The sequence below is a fragment of the Rattus rattus genome, chromosome 7, assembly GCF_011064425.1.
Source record: "Rattus rattus isolate New Zealand chromosome 7, Rrattus_CSIRO_v1, whole genome shotgun sequence".
NCBI classification, from domain to species: Eukaryota; Metazoa; Chordata; class Mammalia; order Rodentia; family Muridae; genus Rattus; species Rattus rattus.
In genome coordinates this window covers 51,572,926-51,594,998 of record NC_046160.1, presented here as the reverse complement: position 1 = coordinate 51,594,998, position 22,073 = coordinate 51,572,926, and the positions used below count along the sequence as shown (strand labels likewise).

The following is a 22,073-nucleotide window of genomic DNA, read 5'->3' as shown; positions in this document are numbered from 1 at the left end:
TTATATGTATATGCTCACATACATGTGTACTTCTGTATTCACATGAATACACAAACAATATACCAAACATAGATACACACACACACACACACACACACACACACACACCCCAAAAGAGCCAACATGAGGTAGCTACTGTACCTTACAGTTTTATAGTCCAATAGTACTGCCTGTTACCCATGCCTTTAATATCAGTACTTGTGAAGCAGAAGCAGGCAGATCTCTGTGAGTTCAAGATCAGCATAATCTTGAGTTTTATGACAGCTATTACTTCAAAGTGAGATTGTGAACAGAGAGATCTAGTCCCACCCTATAGAAAAGCTATGTGCTGTGTTACCTGCTGAGTCAGGAACAGGTGGAGAATGGCCATGAACCTATAATGAATTGCTCTGTGGAGGGGATCTCATATCAAGTTGGGAAAGACAGAGGACCTAGTCCCTGGTGGTAATACCTAGGCCACGACAAGTCCCTATTACCATGTATTTTATTATTCTCTCTTCCCACTTCACTAGGTTTGTATGAAGAAAATCTAGTTATACACCCTCCATAGGTTTACACTAGGCTCACTAGGAGCACAGATTAAGGCAGTCATGTGAGACAGATTCAGAGTAGGAATGGGAGGAAAGGTTTACTCAGAAGTCCAGAGATAGGCTGAACCTGAAGATTCCCAGTTTTTTCCCTTGGCAAGATTAACGAACTGAGATTTTTGTTGTTGTTGTTCAATGTCCTTCAGCTACACAATGCAGCCAGAGTGACTTCATGTATTCATGGATCTTTGGTGTTTGCTACAGGGTTAAGGCTACATGTTCAGAAACCTGGAGTTGTGGCTAATATATCTACATATATCCTTTATGGTCATAGAACATCTTCCTGAAGTCCATTCTTGACATGTATTTTGTTTGTGTCTTTGTTTTTCAGCATTCATCGCCATAACCTCACTGCTCTCTATATCATAAATTCTAAAAGGCCTTAGTCGAATCAAAAACCATGCTAACTAACTCCCCTCTCCAAGTACTAGGTCTCCTTTTCTCTGTCTACAATTCCCTTCCCTCTGTATTCACTTCTGTTTACTCCAACAATTGAGATTCTTTGTTCTCTACTAGTAGACTGAAGGCTTCTAATACCAGTAGTGCCTTTTTGAACCTTTCCTTTTGCAGCTCCTCTTCTCATTGCCACAGATACTAGGTAAACCTCTCAGCTTCTAGAGTCTCTTTAGCAGTAGACTCAGAACTATTCTGTGTGGCCAGTTCTGGAGGTGACTGCTATCAGTTACAGGTTAGGTGACAGTTAAAAATGGTATCATTCCTTAGAGAGAAGATACTAGCACTAGACAAGGCAAGCTCAAGGCTTAGTTTATCGCTTGATAACATATGTTACATTCTTTTCTGTATATTAGTTTCTGGTCAATAAAATGGCTTAGTGTGCCCAGAAATGAAGTTCTAAACTGCCATGCTGGGCAGTCAGAATGTAAATAATGCCTTAAACACTTTGTAAAGAGCAAGACTATGAGGATCCTTTCATTTCTGATATTTGGCACCTGAAGTTTCCATATCAGAAGAGAAACTACAGAGGCTTAATAACCTAATATCTTAGCCTAATATCCTCTCCTCATTTCATTGCATGTTATGTAAAATGCAGACAAAAGCAAGAGCTAAACATTGATGTTTGTTTGGGACACACAAATCCTATACATCAACGTGAAGTAAAATGAAAGATATACTTGGAGGAAAAGGAAATAATACATTGTGACACATGTCCAAAATGAGAATTACTTCATAAGAAGCCTTAGAAAGGCAAGCAGTGGCTATGAAGAAAATTTCTCCCTGATTGCGAAGTTCTGTAGTAATGATGCTTTGCAGAAATTACAGGAGTAATTGAAAATGGCAGTTTGTTTTGGGGGGTTGGGGTTGGGTGGGGTTGGGGCTGTTTCTGTTATTTCCATTAGTGAAATTATTCTTCCTAAGTAGCGACTCATGAACTTCTATTTGCTAGTGGCTATTGGTGAGCAAGATTCCGTGCTCTTTGATGGAACACTGCATCTAAACCTGAGTGTTGTGGGAGGAAAAGGAAGCTGATCACATGATAAATAAAATCCAGAAAGAATCTAAGGGACAAATAAAGTTCAATATCTTTTTTTTTCCCTCATTTACCAATTGAGGAAACCAGTAATGGTGATCAAAATATGTCCTCTGCTTACATGGCTAGCAAGTAGCAAGATTTAATTTAAACATAGTATGCTTTCTAGATTCTGAAGAAGAATAAGAATAAGGAAGAAAAACACGTATTCATATAATGCTCAAAAAATGGCTAAAGTATTCGAGACTAAGAAAGTTTAAGGCTAGGAATGATATAAAACAGATCTCCTCCTCTTTCTTTTTAATATGAACTAGAATTCTTAAAAAAAAACATTCAATCTCTACTCTGCTACTTTTTCTCTGCTGGGTAAGCAGAATCAGAAGCCCCCAGGAAGGGAAGAGCACTCAGAGAGTGTTTGATGCTCTACGAGTGCTCTAGAATGCTTCCAAATTTTCACTGGGATTCAACTATGCCTCTCAATATTCCTGTCTATAACAAAATCCCACTGAAGTGAAGAGTTGGATAAAAACATTAAAGATTAAGCTAGAGAAACAAAAGTTAAATGAAGAGTGGTCCTCTGGTCTGGAAATCCTAGCATCTGCTGGTAAATCATCTAGTAATGTCTCATGTACTGTTGGCTGTACATACACCATATATATTATATATTATATATATATCAAATGCATTTCATAATTGTCACCCAAGAACATCAGGAGGGAAGCAATACTATATACACCATTACTAACTTCATCTGTAGAGTACCTACAAGGTAGGCAAGAGCAATACTTGCAGTTGGGTCAGACTGCTTCTTTCTGTTTCTCCAGAATCAATCACAAATAGAATCTATCCAGTGCTTAGATACATTTTAGGCCAGAAGGATTCTAGCTGTCATAATGTCACAGACAGTGTCCAATAATATCAATATTCTTTGAACTCATCATAAAGGAGGGAAATGTATATAATTCTACATGAGATTGCAAACCCCATTTTTGTTTGTTTCAGGTAAATGAACTCCTACCTTAAACACACACACACACACACACACACACACACACACATACACACTCATGACACAAATTTCCAAAAAAGTTTCCATAAAGTTTCACATTTATATCGTCAGGGCATACAAACTTGCAAACAGTAATATATAATGGGCTAAACCTAATCCTATATCAAGCAATGAGGATGTCAAAATTGTTTGTGGTATTTGTTATAAAAATTAAAAGACATATGAGTAATACACGCCTTCATTATTAAGAAGAATAACATTATTCTTCTAAAAGGAATTCATTATCCTCTGACATTTGAGGAGAAGGAACATAAATTTTTGACAGTCTTATCTACAGATTATCAAATTTGGTTGTAATACAAACACTTTGATATTACTCTGCATATTTAATACTCTCACACACTGTCCTTCTTTCTCCTTGATGAATACATCGTGAAGTTAATGTCATATATACTGACTATCCCCTTACTCTGACATATTTCTTCAGTTTTTAATGGTGTTTGTATTGAGCAAAGCATTGAAGCAAGTGTGGTACCTGCTGCATCATCCAAGAAGGCTTCTAAAACTTCAAGAAGTGTTCATCCCCAAAGGCCTCAAACTATTCCTCCAAACGTGGAAGAAATGCTACCAATCTCATTATAAAGCTAGTACTTCCCTAGCAGCAAAACAAAATAAGCATGTAATTACTATGATAAAAGAAAACAATAGGAAATTTTATAACTTTCTGATAGGAGATAGAAGAAAGTTCATAAGTTATTATTTGTAGTACAAGAAAACAACCCAAGGAAATATCTGAGATGGGTATTAGTATTATTTATTTATTATATTTAACAAAATACTTAAATGAACTTAATAAAAATTAGATAGAACTTGACTAATTATGAGACAGTTTACAAAGATTGTTTAATAAACAGTACCCTCAAATCTTCAGTTTAGGAATTTTAAAAATATTTTTATGTCATTTATTTTATAAACTTGTTTACATGCAAGAAAATTATGTCATCTCCTAGTATATGATGCAATTAGCATAGACAAAGGAACTTGCAGGGTTATTTGTTAAATTACATGCACTTATGGTCAGTTATCATCATCTTAGCCAATACACAGAATGCAACTATATAAGCAATAAAATGTCTACACAGCCATACGGAATATCATTTTCCTGCTTTAAGGAATACCAAGTGAAAATGAGTATGCAAAAACTGAATGGGATTCATCACTTTTGTCCAATCTTCCTAGGGTAGAGTGCAGATTGCTCCCAAATAATAAAAGCCAAAGTGCCAAGATTTTTCTATTTCTCTGAGTAAGGACAAATGTCATACAACTGTCTACAATTTAGAGCAGGAATGTTTTCCTATTGATATTGTTAGGAAAAAATATTTACTGGCGTTTACTTGAAGCTAACATGGGATGGTGGAACAGAGGGTAGATGCCTGAGATACTTACATAAAGAAGAACACTGAAAGTTACCAAACCAAAGCTTCATGTTTTCCTTTGGAATAAAGGATGATCACCATTCACATACTAAGCAGAGTAAAGGCTTACACCATGTGTTATTAACTGTCACTTCCAACATTTACTTCAAGTATTTACTTTAAAGCACGTGAGATTGAAATAGACATGATGCTCACTGCACTCGGCATTATAGCCCCATTCATACCAGAGAAGAAAACCTGATTCACTTATACCTTCATCTTAATGTGAACATCTACTCTGAACTTCATTCAGTACTTACGTAGAAAGTGTCTAATGTACTTAGTGCTCTTCTGTAACGACATAGTTATCCATAGAAATCATAATTAAAAATCCATCATTTGTTGCCTTACCGGCTGTTGAATTTCTCCGGGTGCTTTTCTCTCATGATGTGGAATCTGTGTGCAATGGAGGCATCCTAAAAGAAGAAATGGCGGAGTGATAGCTGTGATTTTTATTATCTTGTAAAATACTATCTTGTTAACAAACAACATTTTATATCAATTCATTCTTTACAATATTATTGACAAGAAGATGTTCTGAAATTAGAATGTTAAGTTAATATTAACATTTCTGCAATGTCAAGAAGACTATGACTACATAATCATGTCAAAACCTTTCAGTTGTCATATTTATATAAGAAATTGCTTTCTATTTAAATTATATATCTTTTAATTCCTGGTTCAGTCCCATGCTTAGATTCTCCTTAAAGAAATATATTTTGTCATAAAGTCAAAGAGTAGTTGAATGTATCCAGAATAAGAGTAAAAAGGATGGCTTAAGGAGAAAAAATGTCACACCAAGTTGTTCTTGCTCCTTTAAGATTGATTGTGGGTAAAAGGACAATGAGAGCCTGGTGATCTAATAAAGCAGTGTAATCATTGGTTTCAGACTTTGCTCAGCATGCCCTGATGTGTAATTAATAACTGTTCATAACACATACAGCTTTCTGACCCATCTCCTGTAATGGAGAAACCGACAGTGAGAAGGTCACGAAGACTTGGTGACAAATATAACTCATCTCTCAGATGCTAAATACAACGGTACTGAAGCCTAATGGCTGCCCCTTTCTTTTTGGTAGTTCAGTCAGATTTCTCTTTAATAGAAGAATCAAATTGAATGTGTGATACTGATGGAGGGCTGTGACTCAAGCTTTTGGAGCACAGAGCACTGTATCTAATTTTAAGCAGCCTTATTATTTCAAGTGAGGAGATATTTTCCCATTTTCAGCTACACATAATTAATCACTTATGTGAAAAACTAACATATTTACCAATCATCTTAATAGAAAAGAGCTTTTGTGATTGAATGATAAGTTTGCTTCAGATGGAAGACAAAAGGAAAAATAAAACTAACTCAAAAGAAGTAAAGAAGTTTTGGATTTGAAAGAATCTTGAAAACACTAATCAAGGATTAAGAGTCTAATGAATGAAATGAAAAGGCTGATGTGTTTGCTCATGCATAACAAAGCACAAGGACTAACAAGAGGAACCAAGAGCTGCAGATGGCAAAGAGGCTCTCTCTGTAAGACAGAGCAAGCTGCAACTATTTATATACATTTTGCACACTATCAATTGTCAAGTAATTACTGTATAAATACAATAACATAGAAACAATATTTACAATAAAATTGACTCATAAAATTCTCCACGAATTGATGTTTCTAACATGCAACTTTGAAACAGAAATAAAATATGGTCAATATAGTTCATTCTTTTTGTCTAATATATTGCATATTTTATAACAAGTATTATAAATATACACTTGGAAGTCAACATAACAATGAGCGTATGTATTTTTCTTATATTGGCACACAATCATACAGATATTCAAAGCAAACTATTGGTGGTATACATGTTCTTTGATCTATAATGTTTTATAAAAAAGCATCAGTCTTAACTTCATTCCTACTAATACAACATAAACTTGGAGTATCAACCAACTGTGTAAATCCAGCAAACAACTACACTAAAACAAAGCAAAGAGACTCAATGCCTAAGAGAGTGAAGAGCCAATACTTCTTGTCCATTTGGAGAATATCATTGAATTATTTTTACTTGAATTATTTGTTTCTTCCAGTTATAATTCATGTAGGATGATTTTCTTTAAAATATATATTTTGCAATAAAAATCTTGTCCTGGAAATAAAAGATAAACTAGGTAGAGATAGAGAAATGAAAAGAAAAAGAAACCAAAGACTATTTAAATAGATAGGGATATGTGTGAGGAACCTCCTTGTGTAGAGCATTGCCATGCCCACTAGCCAGATATAAACTTAGTATCAGCTCTAACTTCAAGATACTCAGAAAATCTAAAAGAAGTGGAAATGAAGCCAGCATGCAGCACTGATAAGCTTTGGCCCTTTCAATGGATTTCACAGCAAAGAGAGCTAGCCTTGTGAGTGCAGGGTTGACACTGGACAATGACGGCAGGTGTTCATTGGGAGAAGAATTCAGACTAAATTTCCTAAGGACCCTGTCCCTCTGGCACTACCCCAAGGGGCCTGAAGAAATACGGCCAGCTGCTGCCAACTTGCTTAACAGCCATTGTTTTAGAGATACTTAGGATTCTCTAATGAGAGATCATGAAAGAAAACCCAAACATGGCCTTTTAATTTTACCCTTTCTACCTCCATGTAATGGAGTTCTCAGCCTAATGTCAACATCCTAGCATATATAAACTGAATCCAGGCAACGATTTGAGTCAGTTGCCAGGTGCCTGTCAACAAATTGGTTTTTCACCTAGAGTTAAGTTTCCTTATGTTTAAAGAAAAAATATCAACCCTGCTGTGATGGCGATTAACCATAGTGATTCCGTACAACATATTTTATTTACTAAGGATGCTCCTGTGGTTCGTGAACATGCTAGAATGTCCCAGAAAGTAAAGTGGATGCTAAACCATCCTTAATGTTGCTTAATTTTTAAATATATATATTTTTTGTCTTTTAGGTTGATTTTATTTCCTTAACATAAAAAGTTTTATTTTATGTCAATTGAATTTAAGAAGTAAACAAAATATATCATCTCTGCTAAAACAAAATAAATTTGTTTCATAATTTTATTTAAACAGTAGTTTCTGTGTGATTTTCTATAGATGTAATCACACATATAAGTATATATAAAGTGAAATTGTTCTTTTTATGAAAGAATAAATAAGCTTTTAGTCATATGTATAATAATTCTTTCCTTTATGTTCTTCTACAGTATTGTTTCTTTTCTTATGTTGTCACTATTGTTAAAAGATTACCTTAATTTAGACAGTACTTTGTATAAGATGATGGCAAATTATTATTAACATTTCATTATTTCCAATATTGTAATTTACCATAATTTGGTCAGTTCAGTGAAATTGGTCACGACCATGTCATTTTCTGTTACCATGTTACAGAACGAAGTGACACTTAAATGAGAGATAAAAAACTACATGTAACTCAAATCCTGGCGTTCAATCACCTGCCTAAATCAACCCTATCTGCGATGTGCCCTTTCGGAAAGTGATCACTGTGAACTGAGAGAAAGGTACCTTTCTCTCAGTTTTTATGTTTTTATGACTTGACTGAAAATGAAGATATTCTTGAATTCAAGCAGTTGCATCATTGAAACTGGCAAAATATGACTTTGTAAGGATGATTATGGAAAGTTATGATCTTAAAAATACTGGAGCATGTGACTGAGTTTTTTGATAATCAAGTCTATAGGTAAAACAGCAGGATTGTTTACCAGAAAAAGTAAATAGAGCTCGTGACCATACGAGGACAAATATTCACTCCAAGCCATCTTTTGATGAAGACACTCAAGAACATTAGAACATTAATTTTTATCTTCCATATTTTGTATCTCCTGCTGGTAATTTGGTTGACCAGTACAAATGGAAACAAGAAAACAAAGAAACTATTATGTCTTCTGAGGTGGTTTGAAAGAGAATGGCCCCCATAGGCTCCTATAGTTGAACATTGGTCCCAGTTGGTGGAACTGTCTGGAAACAATTAGGTGGTATGGCTTTATTTGACAAGGTGTATTATAGAGGTAAGCTTTGAGATTTAAAATACCCATTATGTTCACAATTATCTATCTTTGCCTAGTGGCTGTGTCTCAAGATATAAGCTCTCAGCTAGTGCCTCAGCACCATGCTTGTTTGCCTAATGCTATGATTCCTGACATGATGACTGTGGGCCCACTGTCTGAAACTGTAATAAACTTATTTTGCTATAACTTGCCTTGTTTATGGTGTCTTATAATAGAAATTTAAAAGTCACTAAGATATACTCTATACAGGAGCCTTCCCCCAGGTCAGCAGCAATATGGAGAAAGGCAGAGAGATAAAAGGACGAAAAGACAAAACCTGGAGTAGAAGAACGATGGCCCAATTCATTCAGAAGAGAAAATCTCTGTGTGTTTATATAATCATTAACAAGACTATGAGAACAAAATGACTCTACTATGAAGACAGTGAGTGTAGTATTAGCATAAATTAAGTATATAGAATATTTTAAATGAGTAGTATAAGGTAATAAATATTATATGCATATTATAATTATGTTTATAGTATATACATAATGCATACATGTATAAAAATATAATGTGTATATATAGTATATATTAATTAATATATATAATACATATAGTATATAGCATGCCATATATGTAATAAATAGTATACAATGTATAGTATATTCATTACATGTAATATATATATATATAGCATTTTAAAGGAGTAATAAAAATAGTTATTGCATAATATTTGAAAAATTTCCTGAGAAAACAAAACCTAAAATACATTACTATTTGAGAAAGCTTCAAATGATTACTTTGAGTTTCAACTACAAAACAGAAAATCTACACATATATTTGACACAGAAGAGCTCTTGGAAATGGGATGACTGAGTTAGTATATCAGAATAATACTTATCCTTAGCAAAGCTAGAGATGACGGCCAGGGAAAGACAGTAAATACTGAGTTTCACTCTTGCTCCATCTTGTACAAAACACACAGTATTAGAATTGTCAGAAACTTCTATAACAATTGCTTCAAATATGTAGCCTCAAGTTTTGGGTGTAAATTATAGAAGGAAACATTATTTTTCTATATCTACAATTATAATTATGTGCCTTATATGATGGAATTGCTTTATAATATACATATTTTCTCTTACCTTGTAAATTACTAACTTGTTTCTATTGAATAAAAGAACTTAATTTTTCCCAGAATATTCATTTTGAGGTTTTATATACTTGGAGGCCAAAGTTGTATGGATTATACAATACAGATGGCTAGTTTTATTATTTGTTCAATGTATAAGAGGAATGGTCCTGCAGAATTATCCCAACCAGGGACAATAAGAGCTTGTTCTGTTCATTCTTTTCATGTATGTGTATGTGTATATGTAGGATCTCTCTCTCTCTCTCTCTCTCTCTCTCTCTCTCTCTCTCTCTCTCTCTCTCTCTCGTTTGAGTATATGTGTTTGCATTCAGCCGTGAGGAAGATTTTTGTTTAATGCTGTGAATCTTTGCTAATCACTCTTCCACTTTATTCTCGGAGGCATTGTTTCTCAGTCAAACATGTTTTGTTTTATCCAATCAAGTGATTCTGTCTCTGATTTACAAGACTGAGTAAGGGCAAGCAAGCTACCAGACACACCTTGCATATACATGGGATTTTGCAAGTGAAATTCAAACTTTCATCAGTGTGGCAAGTACTTTAATACTAAGACTTCTCTCAAGTCTTTAAGTCTTTAGCCCATAACAGCTTCAATTATAGTTGATCATGTTATCAGCAGATCCCTTACTATACGATGTCGGGTAAGGAAGAATCCATGCTTCATATCATCAGCACACAAATTGGAGCTTCAGTAACAAACAAACAGTTATATCAGACCTGTTACTGAAAAAAAACCTCATAATTTTATAGTTTTGAAGGCCAGGAAATTAAATTCAGTCCAAAACCAATCATAGTGTTATGTATATCATATTGCTCAATTAGCAAAATAAATGTGATTAAACTTCTATGTGTTATAGTTAGTATGTCAGTTGCTGTGATAAACATCTCCCAAAAGCAACTTGGGAGAAAAGTTTTAATAGGTTACTGTCCATTCTAGATAGAAGCCAGGGCAAGAGTTCAAGAGAGGAGCTTGAAGTCAGTAACTGAACCAGAGACCATCGAATAAAGCTGCTTCCTGACGTGCTCCCCTTGGCTTACTCCGCTAGCTTTCTTAAACAGTCTAAGCCAACCTGACTAGTGATGGCACTGTTCATGGCGGTATGGGACCTCCTGCATCAATTGAAAATTAAGAAAATGCTTTACAGACATTGCCACAGGCCAGTTTAATGGAGATAATGCTTCAACTGGGGTTGCCTTTATCTAGGTTTGTTAAACTGGCAATGAAGATGCACCACCATGGTGTCCAAGACCAGTAGCATCCATCTGGAGTGCAAAGGACAGCAATGTGAGTAGGAACCAATAATTTTGGATACAGAGGAGGAAGACATGAAGGAAGTAAAACAGGCAACAGTGAACATAAACGAGGTGAGGAAATAAAATCTATAAAAGATAGAAATTTTTCGTAGAACAGTAATGGACATGGTTGAGCAAGTGTGTCTAAGGTAGGAAGAATCATCTTTTGGGAATGTGACCATGAGCGGTAGAGCTTGATCCTGAGATCAATTGATTCCCGTCATCTTTCTGTGGAGCAGTCACACTAATTTCAAGAGTGGCTCTACAAAGTTTCAATTGTAGCAGTTATTGATGAGTTTCTCTTGTATCCTTGCCAGGATGACTTGCCACCTGTTTTATTGATCTTAGCTATATCGACAGATGTAAGATAAAAGTAAAAAAATACAGAGTTTTTGTTTTGTATTTCCCTGATGTCTAAGTATCTCTTTAAGTGTTTCTCAGTTATTTGATTGCTATTTTGAGTTCTCTGTTTAGATCTGTACCCCATTTTTAGAATTGTTTTCTTCTTGTTATTTTCTAAATAGTATTTGAGGCTACTGTGAAAGATACTGTTTTCATGATTTCTTTCTCGGTCCATTAGTCATTTGAATATAGGAGGAATAATGAGGTTTTTTGAGCTAATTTCATAACCAGCCACCTTCCCAAAAGTGTTTATTATCTGTCAGCATTCCATGGGGAAATATATATATATATATATATATATATATATATATATATATATATATTATATGATATATATTATATCATCTGAAAATGATGATACTTTGACTTTTCCTTACCCATTCACATTCCCTTGATATCCTTCAAATGTTATTGCTATAGCTAAGACTTCAAGTATTATATTGAATAAAGGTGGGGGGGGAGAAGACAATTTTGTATTGCTCCTTATTTTAGTCAAACTGCTTTATGTCCTTCTTCATTTAAGTTGCACTTGGCTATAGGCTTCCTGTAAACTGTCTTTATCATATTGAGGTATGAACCCTTCATCCTTGATTTCTCCAAGTCTTTTATCATGAAGAGGTATTAGGTTTTGTTAAAGGCACTTTTTGCATCTAGTGAGATGATCATGTGTTTTTTGTCTTTCAGTGTGGTTATATGGTGGACTATATTTTTGATTTATGAACATGATATCATCCCTGAGTAATTGGGATGAAGTTGTGGATTGATCATGGTGGATTGCTTTCTAAAGCATTCTTGGAATAAGTTTGCAAGTATTGAGACTATTGCATCTATGTTTACATGGGAAATTAGTCTGTAATTCCCTTCTTTGTTGGATCTTTATGTGGTTTGAGTATCAGAATAATGCTTCAGAAAATGAACTGAGCAATGTTCCTTTGTTTATATTTTGTGAAATAATTAGTGGTATACTAGAATTAATCCTTTTTTGAATGTTTTGTAGAATTCTATGGTATAAACAGCTAGGTCTGGAACATTTTGGTTGCAAGGCAGTAAATAACAAATATTTCATTAGGATTTTAGGTCTATTTAAATTGCTTAGCTGATTTTTGATCTAATCTTAGTAGTCAGAAATGGAAAACAACCTAGATGTCCTTCAACAAGAGAATGGACAAAGAAAATGTGGTACATTTATACAATGAAGCATTAGTCAATCATTGAAAGCAGCAAAATAATTACATTCACAGGCAAATGGATATAACTAGAAGAAATCATCCTGCACTGGGTAATACAGGCCCAGAAAGACAAATATGATATGTAGTCTCTTATATGTGGATATTAGCTGTTTAGTCAGTAGTATCATAAATAAAATCCATATAACTAAGAGGTCAGATAATAAATGGCTAAGAGAAACAGATATATATTTAGGTAAAAGAAATAGAAATAGTTATTGATGGGTTGTGGTGCCTGGAATAGGAGAATCAAGTGGAGTGGGAAATGAAGAAAGGGTCAGAGGAGGGAATATAAGGAGAGACAGGCAATTTAAGGTCTATTTGAGGGGTTGTCTGGAAATCTAATACAGTAGGAGCTTTGTAAAACACACACACACACACACACACACACACACCAAGGAGATCTAAATGAAATCACTAAATAATATGAAAGAAAGCCCAAACTGGACATCTCTTACCACCAAACTCACAGTCCTGGATAGGGCTATATCTAACTGAATTATTTGCCAGTTCCATGGGAAACCACAAACAACCCAAGCTGTTGCCAAAACCAAAGTTTACTCTACTGAATTGATGGAATGGCTCCATTACAGAAGAAAAAAACCTACACAAATCATTGAACCTAGGGATATCAAGTTGTCGCCTACATAGAACCTCTACCTCTACATTCTAATGTCTTTGGTAAGGAAAGGTACTATGAATGTTGCCAAAAGTGAGTCACAAACACCAGTCTAGCAACAAACTTCTTAAATACAATGGTTTTCTTCCCTTTAAAACTTATGCTGGGAAAATAATGGCACAGCTTGTGAGTATAACCAAATAATATCTGATTTGAACCAGGCCCACCATACCAGATGTAACCCATTTCAATGCTGCTTGAGTGACCAAAGGACTGAGAGTGGATAGCCCAGGGACCTAGGATAAAACTACGTACTATTCTCCTAACACCAAATAAACAAAATGTAGCAAAAATATAACTCCTAGTGATAGTCTCTATATTCAGAGATCATTGCCTTACTCAGCCATTATCAGAGCTGCTTCATCTTTCAGTAGATGGGGAAATAACACAGAGATTGACAACCAGACATAATGCAAAGAACAAGAGACCATAGCACACTTAGTCTTACTTGAAAGGTCTCCACCCAAGCCATCTCCACAGGCTTCAGGGGACTGCATGAATTAGGAGATAGAAAGACGGTTATATCCAAGAGGATAAACAGTCCCATATCTCCCAAGGAAATAAAAATAGTCATCAAAATCCTCACAACCAGACAAAACTCATAACCAGATGGCTTTAGAGCAGAATTCTACCAGAACTTCAAAGAAGAACTAATACCAATACTCCTCAAACTATTCCTCAAAATAGAACAGAAGGAGCACTACCTATTTCATTCTTTGAAGCCACAATGACTCTGACACTTAAGCCACACAAAAACCCAACAAAGAAAGAGGACTTCAGACCAATATGGCTTATGAATATCGATGCAAAAATACTCAATAAAATTCTCACAAACTGAATCCAAGTACATATCAAAACCACCATTCACCACGATCAAGTAGGTTTCATCCCAGGGAAGCAGGGATGGTCAAATATATGAAAAACCTTCAACTTAATGCATTAAATAAACAAACTCAAGGGAAAAGGACACATGATCATCTCATTAGATGCTACAAAAGCATTTGACAAAATATAACACCCCTTCATGTTAAAAGTATTGGAGAGATCGGGAATTCATGGCACATAGTAAGAGCAATACCAACAGCCAACATCAAATTAAATGGAGAGATACTAGAAGCAATCCCACTAAATCTGGAACAAGATGAGGCTGCTTACTCTTTCCTTACTATTCAATATGGTACTTGAAGGTCTAGCCAGAGCAATCAGACAACAAAAGGAGATCAAGGGGATATGAAATTGGAAAGGAAAAAAGTCAAATAACTATTATTTGTAGATATTATGATCATTTACATAAGTGACCCACAAAATTCTATCAGAGAACTCCCACATTTGATAAACAACTACAGCAAACTGCAGGATATTTACTCAAGCAAATCAGTAGCCTTCCTGTAAGCAAATATTGAACGGAAGAGGGGAAAGGATAGTGAAAAGCGGAAAGAGGGTCAGGAATGCGTAAAGGACAGGAGAGAAGCCCAGAAGGACAATGAGAATGAATGGAAATAAGCAGCTAGGTGTTGGGCATGGGGGGATCATCTACATATTGTCAGGGAGGTGAGAGACACTAAGGACACGTTAAGAAAGAAATTAGGAAAACAAGATCTTTCATGATAGCCACAAATAGTATAAAATATCATGGTGTGACTTTAACCAAGCAAGTGAACTATCTGTATGACAAGAACTTCAAATCCCTGAAAAAAAAATTAAGAAGACCTCAGAAGATGAAAGGATTTCTTATGCTAATGGTTGGTAGGATTAACATAGTGAAAGTGGCCCTGTTACCAAAAACAATCTACAGATTCAATGCAATCCTCATCAAAATACCAACACATTTCTTCACAAATGTGGGAAGAGCAATTCTCAACTTCATAGGGAAAGACAAAAAATTAGGATAGCGAAAACAATTCCCAACAATAAAAGAACTTCCTGGGGAATCACCATTCCTGATGTTCTCTGGTCCCTGGCACAATGTAGAGAGGACTGCCTTGTTTGGCTCAATAGGAGAGGATAGGCCTATTCATGTAAGGACTTGATGCCCTGGGGAAGGGGGGATGTGGGGGGCGAGGTGGCGAAAGGGGTGTGTAGTAAGGTGGGTAGGGGAGCACCCTTTTAGAGGCACAGGGGAAGGGGGATGGGGTGAAGAGCTCTTGGTGGGTGGACCAGGAAAGGGAACAGCATTTGGAATGTTAAGAAATAAAACAATTGAAAAAGTTCAAGTTTTATAACATTCAATAGTGATAGAATTTCCTCATTACCATTACATTTGTTAATATAAAGCTTTTATATTATACTACACTTTCTAAGAAGAGTGTAAGATTTATAACTTCGTTCATTACAATATTTTTAGGTATCAAGCTGGGTTGTATTTTCAAAATAGCAACTTTAAACACAATCTATGCTTGCTGCTATATACAACTATAAAGACTTATATTAAAAAATGAACTTAAGATTTGTTATCTCTAATTGTACTGGTGTTCTGTAGCTTCTTTGGGAGAAAAGACAAAAATGGTTTCCCCCAGCACTGGACACTGTATGCTCAAATACTAACCCACTAGGCACGATGTGCTCATTAATACCAAACTGCAATAGTTGCTTCTAGGTAGCAAAGTGCCTCATAATTAAATTCAAGGAAAGAAGCTCTATGAAAAAGAATTTCCTGCCTGTATCATGTACCATGGCTGGGGTCATCATGTTCCCTAGAAGGGGACCTTCTAGGTTACTGTTTCGCTAGATTGTCACCTAGTCAAATTTCTTTCTATATATCTATTTTCCCCCTAGAGACGTCTCTTATTTATAGCCATATACAATACTTTATAGTAATTATTCCATGCCATAAAATTTTACACTCAAAGTCACTCCTTACAACACACACACACACACACACACACAAACACGTATGTCAAGGAACCTACTCCTGTTTAAAAATCTTTAAGCATCTTTGTTTACTTCTGTTTTCATAATCACTTATTTTTAATTTATGAATATCTAAGTCATTTCATATTAAAGTAATTACACTAGTAACCCAAAAATAAGAATCAGTGGTTGCTACAAGAAAATAAAAATCATTTGGATAGTTTATGCACAATAACAGTAAATAAAAAATTATTAGGGGGCTGGGGATTTAGCTCAGTGGTAGAGCGCTTACCTAGGAAGCGCAAGGCCCTGGGTTCGGTCCCCAGCTCCGAAAAAAAGAACCAAAAAAAAAAAATTATTAGGAGCATAGGAGCACAAAGCAAAAGTCAAACTTTTATGGAATTAAACAGATAATTTTATTTTTATTGATTGTGTTATGTTGTATAAACCATAGTCAAATTTTGCAAAAAGTTGAACCATCTGTGTGTATTTGTGTAGTCATGATAATTTTTAACAAATATACTTTGAATGTTTATTCTATGTAAATTTTAGAGGCATATTTATCTTCTTTGATAAGAGTTTTATATTAGATTTTGCAATGCAGTTTTAAGATTGGGTTCCAAATATGTATTAAAATATTTATTTAAATGAATTTAGAAATATAAGTAGACTTTTATGTTCTATATTTCTATTTGAAGAAATAAGGAAAAGATACTGATCCAACATGAGATATTAATACATGATGAAAATATAAAGTATTCAAAACTCTGAAGTCTTCAATATGAAAAGTTCTTAGACAACTCTGAGAAGAAATCAAAATATCAGCATTTCTCTTCACGTTAACCTACAGACAAAAGCAACTAGACTGAATTGTCACAGTAAACCCATTCCATCATCCAATATAGTATCTGCAAATGTATATTGCTGAAATGTTAATTTAGCAAAAAAGATTGATGTCAATCTTTAATGGTCTTTAAAGGTTTAAAATATATTAAAATGATATTTATACCAAGTTATAAGAACCTGCCCACTTGTTTGGCCCAGTATACAAATAAAATATGGTGACCTCTCAAATTCTATCTTTAGCATATATTTTCATTATGCTAATTTACTTATTATCTATTCATTTATTATTTAGTAAACTAACCAGAACTTTGATGTTTGACTCAAAACATGAACAATTTGAGACAGTCTTCATTTAATATTTGTTTTTTCGATTTTTTTTTTGGGTGATTGTAATTGGAGCTTCAACTGTTCTTGAGATCAAAATTAATCCGCTTTTATATGTGCAACAGTGTAAAAATGAATTTAAGCATTCATCCTTTACATTTGTCAAATTAGCAATAAACATAATGACTTCTAAGAAGTATAGCTGCCTTAAACTAGTTTCCCAAACAAAATGTTATGAGCCAGATTGAAATCCTTTGCCAGAGAAAGCACCAATCACTTTCTGACACCAAATATGCAAAGCAAGCAGTAAAATATATATATATATATATATATATATGCAAGCTTAATGGATGTATGATTCATGACTTTATATTCAGCAGTAGTTACACTTGATCAGTAATAGTGCTAAAAATCATTTGAAGAAAGCAGAACTGGTGACAGATATTTTAAATTAAATTGATAGCATTGTTGACATTATCAGAATCAAATTATTGATTCCTTATAATCTAAAAGAAATCCTCAAATACATCCCTGCTGTGTTTCAAGTTGACTCATGTGGTCTAGATGTAGTATTCGCTAATCAGTGGCACCATGGAATTCAGAGACAAATCCTTCCTGAGACACACAATGGGGACACTTTAATAAATGAACACATACGAGTCTATAATACCATTACACAAAGAGAACCACAATAATGGTCAACACATGGCTTTTTAAAATGCATTATTTGTCACTAAGTAGAATGCCATCATAAAAAGAACCTTTTGTGCTTTAAAAGGGTATGTTTCTCAGTAAAATATTTATGCTTGTAGAAATTACCAGACCGTATAGTTCACCCACAACAATTTCACTTTTATTACATATAAATTGTAAATTATTTCTTTTAAATTATTAACGCAATTGAAAATAGAATTGTTCAGGCATACAGTCTTCTGAAAGGACTGAAAAATAGATGAAACAAAACCAAGATGACAATTTCAGCATTTAAAACACACACATGATAATTCAAACAAATGTTATGACATTTAAGATAATGAAACCCTTCATTTATTCTACTATCTGGTATGAGTTTTATTTCACATATAAGGAGTCAGAACAGATGTCCAAATATTATAATGCCAAAAAGAAAGTTAGGCCATATCTTCATTAGTACCCTCGGAGCAGCCTGTGGTCTTTCTTTAAAACTGGCACGCAGCACTTGAAAACAGCTATTCACAACTGATTTTATGAAACACAGCTAGACAAAGCAGTTTACAGACAAAAAGAAAAAAACAAACTCAGAGAGAAAGTCTTTGAGCCATGAGAATGGCATGATGTTGACATACCTGATCTCTGCAATCACAAAACAAATAATTGCAAATTTTTAGTAAATAACCCCATCTTTAAGAATAAAACTAGTTGGGTAATTGTTAAAGAGGAAAACTGATATTAAGTGATACTGGAGACTTTTTGTAATAAATTAATTTTAATCAATATGCTTATTGACTAAACAGTGAACTAATGACTTCCTTGAATAACATGGGTACCCATTATTGTTGACATTCAAATTAATATTTAACCTAATGACCAGCATGCATTTTAAAATTTTACTGAAGTAGCATTTTCTTGTCTTTAAATAAAGGGCCGGTGAATTATTAAACATGCACATGCTGTTTCTTTCTCTATTTACAATGTAAATTGTGGAGGCAATGCCCATATGGTGAAACATTTAATAACTGCTGGATCAGTTTGTGTATGGATTTATGAAGCAAAACCTAGTAGCACATAATATAAGGGAAGCTATGAATAGGTACAATTCCCTTCGATTTCCATATCAAAATGTGTGTCAGGGTTCTCTCTCTCTTTTTTTTTTTCTTTTTGTCAGTGCTGGGGACCAAACCCAGGGCCTTGCGCTTGCTAGGCAAGCGTTCTACCACTGAGCTAAATCCCCAACCCTCAGGGTTCTCTCTTATACAGAAAAGTGATTAAGTAATAAATTTCTAAAATTGCACAATCCGATTGTTAAAACAATCACTTTCATTAACTTAAAATTATTCCCTAACAAATGTTTAACAACACCTACTCCATTCCACATACCAATCTAGAGTCTTAGATGACAGAATTATGTCTAATTTAGATCTGTACGTGGGAAAGTCATGATATCTACAAAGCTCTCATTCTCTTTAATATCTCAGTCTAGTCTTCATCAAACTTACTGGGAATTTATCAGTGAGTGTAAAGCAGGAATATAATTCTTAAATTCTTAAAAACAGCTGTGATTTTCTTTCAGGTTAAAGCTGAAAATTGAAGAAAACAGTAAATATCCTTTAAATATTTATAGTAATTTGATAACTAATATATTGTTTTGTTTATTTATGGGCCATGTACAGGGAATAAGAGTCAACATATTCATAGGAATGCGTTTTTAAACACATGTGAGAAAGCTCCCAGATACATTGCAGAAGGCAAATGGTATGTGACAATCTTCTTTCACCACTGCAAGACCTGGTTGGTAAACTACAAATAACTTTCACATGAGACTCTAAAAATCTATTTTCCATTTCCCAAGAGAGGTCTACCTTAGGCAGATTTATACTCTAAAGCTCTTCCAATAGGCATCAAACAGAATGGATCGATATATTGCTCAGTATAGTGCATCCAGGCAACGGACAACATCAACAGCACCCACTGTGTAATGGAGAGTACAACACAGAAGGGATTTCCTAGACAGGAAGTAGAGGTTTACTGTGCCATTCTGAAGAGAAATCACTCACTAACTTCCTGAAGGTTGTTATTGCTATTCATTTTTTGAAGAGTGAGTACATCAATGTTGGGTAAATTGTACAACAGTGGAAAAATCATGTGTTAGTCTGGACAGTTCACTTGACTCCTTCAATTCTTGGTCACAGACAACATTATTTTCATAATACTATTGGTTTTTGAAAATTTTACTCTGTTACTGTCATTCTTAGAATACATTGCTATTCTAATATTATTAAAACCTAACAGAGTCTGTCATAGTCAGGGTTTGTATTCCTGAACAAAACATCATAACCAAGCAGCAAGATGGGGAGGAAAGGGTTAATTTAGCTTACACTTCTACATTGCTGTTCATCACCAAAGGAAGTCAAGACCGGAACTCACACAAGGCAGGTGGAATTTGGAGGCAGGAGCTGATGCAGAGGCCAGAAAGGGATGCTACTTACTGGCTTGCTTCCCCTAACTTGCTCAGCTTGCTTTCTTATAGAACCTAGGACTACCAGTCCAGGGACTACCACCCACAATGAGCCCCTCCACCTTGATCACTAATTGAGAAAATGCCGTAAAGCTGGATCTCAAGGAGGCATTTCCTCCAGGGAATCTCCTTTCTTTGTGATAATTCGCTGTGATAATTCCAACTTGTGTCAAACTGACACACAAAACCAGCCAGGACAGAGGCCATGATGGCTTATTAGGCAAAGGTGTTTACTAACCTGAGCTCAATCTTTAAGACTCAAACTGTGAGGGTTGGGGATTTAGCTCAGTGGTAGAGCGCTTGCCTAGCAAGCACAAGGCCCCTGGGTTCGGTCCCCAGCCCGACTAAAAAAAAAAAAAAAAAAAAAAAAAAGACTCAAACTGTGAAAAAAAAAAAAAGAGTCCCCTGGGTTACATTATGAATTATGATCTGCACATGTGCACCAAGGCATGCACACACCTGCCTTAATAATTATATACAGAAATAAATATATAAATATAAAAGCTCTAAATCTATTATCAGTTGTGCATTTTATCTTAGTGAATATCAACATATATTTAGGAAACTTTTAACTATTTAGCTGTTTTGTATAATTTTTCTCATTAAGTTCTTGTAAATTAAAAAATATGTGACAAATAGCTACCTTTCTTCTAGATTTAGATAGAATATTAATTCCTTTTAATTTGAGACGAGTATCTTTTACACCAAATAAACATAGTTTGAGAGAAACAAATTTGTCTTCGTAAACATTCCCTTAACATCTCTTAAAAAATGCTGACTTTGTTTAAATTTATTTAAATCTCATTAAAGGATATTCATAAATGTAAGTGCCCCATTTATTTAATTGCTCTTTTAAAAGTACATTATCATAGCCAACTTAATTAATAGGTAGTCATATATAATTATATAGTCATACTGACACACTTTTTAAATTCGGATACATAACAAAACATGGAATTTGAAAAAACTTCAAAAGTAATGAGAAATTCATGCTCATATATTGTGAAAATAAAGATAAGTTGCCCAGAGTTCCAGTGGAAGCAAAAGTAGAATGAAAGACTTTCATTTAAGTAAACGAATCTTTTTATGTATGATGATAACTTACTTAACTGAGGTTTATTAAAGCAATTTTCAGGAAGTGCCAGTTTAATGATTTCCTTGAAATGTATACCATTCTTTCAATTGAATGTTAGAGTTTTTCTATACAATAGTAAGCTTTTACCCATTTTTTTAAATTATAGAAATTAGACAGCAAATCTAAAATGGACTTAGTCAGGCAATACAATTTCCTACAGCCAAAATTTTCTCATAATCTTATATAACGGTACAGTTTCTTCACTCATATGAAGGGGATAGATTGTGATTGGTGAGGGAAGCAGGGAATCCCTTGTAGATAAAAATGGAAACTACATGATCAGGTATGGTGGTTTGTATGTGTGTGTCGGGGGCAGGGTGCGGAGGAAAGAAGTCCCGAGGGCCAGCAGAATGAAAAAAAAAATGCAACGTCAGGGGGTAGGAGATGG

General features: G+C 34.5%; 1 protein-coding gene across 1 annotated transcript in view; it reads right to left on the bottom strand.

The window, feature by feature from the left end:
• The window catches only part of Dgkb (diacylglycerol kinase beta), a 714,793-nt gene that overhangs the window by 268,946 nt on the left and 423,774 nt on the right, over positions 1-22,073 (bottom strand). The window contains exon 21 of the mRNA XM_032907661.1: positions 4,912-4,976. Coding sequence (XP_032763552.1) covers positions 4,912-4,976 — 65 coding nt within the window. The remainder of the gene's footprint in view (positions 1-4,911; positions 4,977-22,073) is intronic.